At 45.0% G+C, this 6,239-nt stretch overlaps 1 protein-coding gene and 1 non-coding gene across 2 annotated transcripts; one reads left to right on the top strand and one right to left on the bottom strand.

Annotated features, from left to right (window-relative positions):
• Nucleotides 1–4,852: 4,852 nt before the first annotated feature.
• On the bottom strand, nucleotides 4,853–5,558 carry LOC119402339 (NTF2-related export protein 1). Its single transcript, XM_037669483.2, has one exon. It carries the CDS (start codon nucleotides 5,422–5,424, stop codon nucleotides 4,993–4,995), a length of 432 nt encoding a protein of 143 aa, XP_037525411.1. The 5' UTR covers nucleotides 5,425–5,558; the 3' UTR covers nucleotides 4,853–4,992.
• A 305-nt stretch (nucleotides 5,559–5,863) lies between these two features.
• Trnai-aau (transfer RNA isoleucine (anticodon AAU)) lies at nucleotides 5,864–5,937 on the top strand. The gene has a single exon. It is a non-coding gene; the product is annotated as a tRNA-Ile (tRNA).
• The last annotated feature ends 302 nt before the right edge of the window (nucleotides 5,938–6,239 follow it).

Here is a 6,239-nt window from a genome sequence, read left to right as displayed (position 1 = left end):
GTACACTCTCCCCCAATCAATACAGAAGAGGAGGAGAGGGCAACTGCAAAAAATGCCAGGCCTGCGCTGAAACCGTAGCACAGTGACAGCGAAAGCTGGAAGAGCGGCGTTTCTAAAGCCCGTTGTAAGCTCGCTTCGGGCTACAATACAAATACATTTGAAAGGTACCCACTACGCCATAAATCACACTTTCTGTGAAGTTGGGATGCACCTACTAAGCCATTATTCGTCATTCTGCGGAGAAGTGAGGCACCAGCTACACGTCTGTAAGGCATTATGTGCACTTTGTTGACGCGACGACCGATGACGATGAAGAATTATGGCTCAGCCCTTCCTAATGGGTTGGAATATTTAAACGGCCCACCAGTTATGTAATTTGCATTGGGTGACGCCCGGTCACTATTTCCCTCTCCCGTCATGCTGTATAACATACGTTGACGTGGGAGAGAGACCGGGGGGGGGGGGGGGGGCTAAGAACTTTACTGAGACCCCGAGGAAATGGATCATGCCCTCATGGGCTTCCTTGGCAACCAATACAAGTGCACTTGCGAGGAACCCACTACGCTATAAATCAATATAATTTTTGAGAAGTAGGGAAGCAGGCGCTATGCTATTTTTCGTCATTCTACGGAGAGCCGTGGTACCTGCTAAACGCATGTAAGGCATCATGTGCACTTTGTTGATGCTGTGCCTGATGACGATGAAGAATTATGGCAGAGTCCTTTGTAATGGGTTGGAAGCATTCAACAACCTACTTGTTGCACAATTCACATTGTGTGACGCCTGGTTACAGAATTCCTGTTGTGCGACGTTTGGTGCTTATTTTACTCTTCTACCACGCTATATTGCGTATGCTAATGTGGTTCCTTCCTGACATGAAGCCTGTATAGGACCTTTTTGCAAAGCAGTTTCAAGCACCGGCATGGCTCAGAGGTTGAATACTGGTCTCCCACGCAGAGAGCCCAGGTTCGAACCTCGTTCCATCCTGGAATTTTTTTCTTATTTCGAGCGATAGTGGTTACGGACACCGGTGGCAGCGGCGGACAACTACAGTGCCAAAAACGGTCGCTGAAATGATCTCATAACAGCTTTTGCTGTAAAACGTAGGTGAAGAGAGAAGGGGGGGTCTGCATCAAAAGGGCAAAGGAGGGACAGGGGTCATTTCACTAAATTATGGGTGTCAAAAGTAAGCACCACCTAAAAATTATAATCTCACAGTGGTCAGAACAGTTGGAATTTCTTAGAAGAAAGGCTCAAGTCTCACTGGTTTTCGTTGTGTGCCTACCACATCGAATGGATTCATTTGAAATGTTTATACCTATTGGATGGAGTGTATTAAACATATGCATCAGGTATGACTCTCTATATTTTCTGTCTCTCAAAGGCTGGACTGGTGACTCATTCATTTGTAAAGGGAGATTAAACCTGATTGTTCATTCAAAACACAGGTGAAGTCAACATCAAAACATCTTGTGTAATAGCATAGAGCGCAGGTTACACGGAATGAGTGCTCGCGATAAAATTGACATGCCCAATACGTGTTCTGGGTATGGAGCCAACTACTGCTGAAATGAAGTATTCTGTCCTTTGTCTTTAAATGCCGTGCAGCGGTGTCGGCTAAGAGTCTTAAGAATCCCACTGACTGTCAAACGAACAGGTACACTGGTCATTCGAGAGATCAATCCTAAATGTTCTTTCGAAGCAGTGGCAACAAAACTCAAACCCTATTGTTACGGTCATGCCATGGAAGCTGCCAGTTCATAACGAAAAAAGCACGAAATACAATGACACACAGAGGAAGGTGACAACACAAGCACTTGCGTGTATTGTGCAACTGTCAGTAACACTGTAAACAGCTCAAATAGATTATGTAAAAAGCCGCGTTAGATAACTATGTCATTGTGCCTGTTGGTTTCTTACACATGGTCACCTAACTTTTCTACATATATTTTGTTTGGTTTTCAATAAATGTTCACTTGTAAGTAAGTTGCTTGTGTTGTATCCTTCCTTTCTGTCTCCTCGTTTTTGCGCTTTTTTTTTCATTATGGCGTACCAACTCGTCCAATAATCCATTCTTCGCACTTATACTGCCAGTTCAATGGAGCATAAATTAAAGGTAGCCAAATTAGAAGGTAAGGGAAATTGGTGTTGCCTGTGCATCAGGCCACAGGGGAACATCTCATGACCATTCAAGCACCGATAGTGTTGCCAGCATGTGTCACAATGCCACGTCGAAGGGCATCACGTTTGCTGTATGCTTCTAAGTATCATTTTACATATGCACCGTTAGAGCACACACACGTTTGGCTGTAGGCTGTTTAGACTGCCCGCTCTTGCATTTACGGCACTAGAGGCCTCGGGATAGCGATAAGAACTGTGAATTCCCAGAGTCTGGGTGCACTAAGCATGACTAAACGGAAATTGCACGTGATGTCGTAGATACCATACTGGAATCTTGGGAGCCTGTGGTGATAGCAGGTTGAATTTAGGCACAACTGTTCACTTAGCTATACACCATTTTCCGGACGCGCTCAAGCGCCACCATCTTGGACTGATAACTTTGCAGTTTTGTATCCGTATCAAATAAACAGTGCTATGGTGAACTCGGACGCACGAAAACGCTTGGGCCGGCACATTCAACGTTTCATGACCATGAGCATTTCATATTACAACGTAGAAAACCGGCAAAACAGTTGCTTATCAGCCCAAGATGGCGGCGCCCATGAATCGAAAATAAAATCGTGTATAGTTGGGTTACAGCCTAAAAAAAAAAGCTTAGCACCTACAGCCCATTACTGTCACACCCACAGAAAATTTGCACGAATGCTCCATCCAATAGCGCTTACCGATTTTCGTGAGATCAAGCACTTCTCGGGAGTTTCAGATAGTTGACATTGCTATACACAGACACGTTTGTGTCGCTGGATTTAGGTCACAAACTTGAATGTCCTGGTAAATTTCGTCAGGGATTCTGACATTGCTGCTCAGCCAAACGTAATGTTTTATGCGGTTACGACAAACTTTTGACTCTTATTATGCGAAGTACTTACATTAGCCGAGAAAAAGTACTTACATATCGAGCGGAAGCCAGCTAGCACAACTGTCTTTCACATATGAAGGGCAGGCGCACTGCAATTCTGTGGGTGGAGTTCACATCTTTTCTTGGCTTTTAACCGAGTATAGCGGTATTCCAACATGTTGCCGTTAGATTTGGCACAAGTGTTCTGTACAAAAAAATAAATGATAATAATAATTGGGCATACATAGCACTACATTGGGTGGGTTTTGAAAATTGAATTCTGGGGTTCTACATGCAAAAACCACATGATTAAGGCATGCAGTAGCTGGGACTCTGGATTAATTTATGACCACCTGACATTTTTTAAATTGATACTGAGTGTAAGCACACGGATCTTCTTGCACCGTGCTAGAGATGTGACTGCTGTAGCAGGGAAATGAAGCCATGCTCAGCAGCACGTCTCAAACGCTAAGCCACAACAGCGGATACTGGGCAAGTGGTATGACACGGTTTGCTGTAGCTAGAGAGCAAAAGCGAGTTATAACACTGCTTGCATGTCACTATGCCCAAACTACAGTGCATGCCCCCTACAAGGACTGCACTGCGGACCGCTTTCAGTAAGCTTCACAAAAAATTAAAAGTTAACTTGGGACGCGAAAAAATTATTTACATGGGAATAAAAAATACGAGCAGAGCAGCAGAACCTGGGAAGCATTATTTAGTGCAAGTGTCACATGGATGTTCTAAGTTGCCATTCAAAGCCAACGCACGTGAGACGGACCCTGTTATCCTTGAGATAGAAAGTGCTGATGAAGAGATTCACTCATTTGTCCCAGGCCCAACTTAGTGTCAAATGACATTTGCAACTGATGTGCAAATAGGCCTTGCAGCAAACTGAGACCAGAGGTGCAGCCAAAACGTTTTTGGTCTGATCCCCCTTCATGTATGTGTTTGTATGTGTGCACGTATTTATGCACATACAAAATGTAAAAATTTCAGAAGGATGGTTTCGACCCCGGGAACCACCCCCCTGGCTATGCTGGTCAAGGCAATACTGCTGACCTGCTGCTGAGATTTGGAACACAGCTATTTTCTGGCTACTGACTCAATTCCACAGCGTTCATTTTTTCATTATGCATTGAAGCGAAGCAGAACTTGACTGCTGAGAAGGTTCCCTTGCTCACTTGCCTAATGAAGATTTGTGAGCAGAATGGTTCCTAAAAGTTGCACGGACTTTTGATAAACCGTCACAACAACTTGATATGAGTTTGATCGACAAACGGAAGAAATATCCTAGCCCTCTCATGCACTTGTTACATACTTCTGTATGCAACTTGTTTTAACCAGTTTTGTCAACTAGTGGGTAAGGAGCAAGACAGATTGTGCTTTGAATGAATTGAACCCCCTGTGTAATCAATGTGCCTTCTAACTCCATTTGCAAAGCACTGTTGCCTATGATCAATTTGCTTGAAGACACTACCATGCTCAACAATCATTTGATGTGCCACCTTCTGTGAGCTATGTTAAAGACATAACTATTATATGTTGCTGGCAATTAATATTGTCAGAAACGACATTGTACTAAATTTGTAGCCTGAGAGTTCATTCTATTTAAGCATAAACACGAATGGCTTCAGGATAACAAGATCTTCAGCTACAATTGAATTGAGAATAATTCCTGAAAAACACACAGATCAACTTATCATGACATTCTTTTTGTTGCAATGCAATATCGACTGCGCAAATTCAACCCACTTACAGAGAGTTCTTCACGAGCCAGTGGTGGTTTTCAACGGCTACTTTCGCGCATATTACGACACAGGGGCGTGATAACCAGCTTCACGGCTAAGAGCCGCTTTTAATTTAAAGAAAAACGCGTGCTTGTATAATACATAATAGGTAAATAAACCAGAAGAGACAATATACATGGCGAATGCAGCTGTAAGGCCAACGCAGCTCCCGACACACAACCGTCACACCGGCGCGGGTTCTTGAAAACGAAACGTGTCCACCACGATCTTCCACACGTTGCCCTGAGCCGTGAGCACGAAGGACTCCGTGTAGGGCACCCAGCGCTTGCCCGAAAACTTGATCTGTCCCGCGGCCACGACGTGGATGGTTGTCTGGCCCTGCACGAATTCGGCGCGAAAGGGCTGCGCGTCGGCGCAGATCAGATCGGTCTCGCACGAGGGCAGCGACTCGTAGAACTTGCTGATGGCCTCCTTGGTGCTGTGGGGGTTGCCGTTCCACACCAGGTTGGCCGTGTCGAGGAAGAGGTTGCCGAGCAGGTGCCGCCGCTTCTCGAGCGTCTCGTAGAAGAGCCGGACGAAGTCTTCGCCGGCTTTGGCCGCCTGGTCGTCTTGCTGCTGCTGGAAGCCCGCGTCAGAACTTCTCAGTGCCGACATCACGATAGGCGAAGACACGAACTGACCAGCGAAGCAGCTTCGAGTTTATACAAACAACGCACGAAGCACGCTCAGGCTACTGTCTACGGACACGTTCGCGGGGACGCGGGTTCGTGGAGCTCGTTTTTCTGGGCATATGCTATAAAACCGGGCAGAACTTCCGGTAGCGATCGCAACGCCACCAAACGAGGCGTGTTTGACGTATTTCCGGCTCTAGCATGTTTAGCAAATAAAAGTATAGCCTTCGAGATCTGTCTCTAGTAAAGAAAAACGGCTAAGCAATTCTGGCCTAATAATGGGATACGGCAGCGCACATCGGAAAGAGAAACGGCACAGGGGTAAATACAAAAAAAAAATTGCGTAGAAAAATTAATTTTTGCGTCACTTGCCAAATATAGTTTAACTTGTTATACTTCTCTAACGGCCACAATGTCGTCTTGGCCTGCTAGCTCAGTCGGTTAGAGCGTCGTGCTAATAACGCGAAGGTCGTAGGTTCGATCCCTGCGCAGGCCAAATACTTTTTTTTTACTTAGCGTTTTTTTTTTTAATTGATAGATATTGAATACGCTATTTCAAACAAGTTCACATTTCAGCTGCACAGCTACGTAGAACAACTTCTAAAAGCGTTGCGCACTACGTCACAAGTTGCGTACGATTGCGCGCTTTCTTGGCAGTGTTGCATGCGTTGTATGGTGTGATTGTGATTTTTTTTTACTCCTTTTATTACCTTCTCGCATTTAAGCGTGTTGACATCGTCAGTGAAAAGCAGGAAACGATGCGGCATAGTGCAATTAAGGCTAGTATGAAATCCTAGA

Source organism: Rhipicephalus sanguineus, chromosome 8, assembly GCF_013339695.2.
Source record: "Rhipicephalus sanguineus isolate Rsan-2018 chromosome 8, BIME_Rsan_1.4, whole genome shotgun sequence".
NCBI lineage: Eukaryota > Metazoa > Arthropoda > Arachnida > Ixodida > Ixodidae > Rhipicephalus > Rhipicephalus sanguineus.
This window is presented reverse-complemented; position numbering and strand designations above follow the sequence as displayed.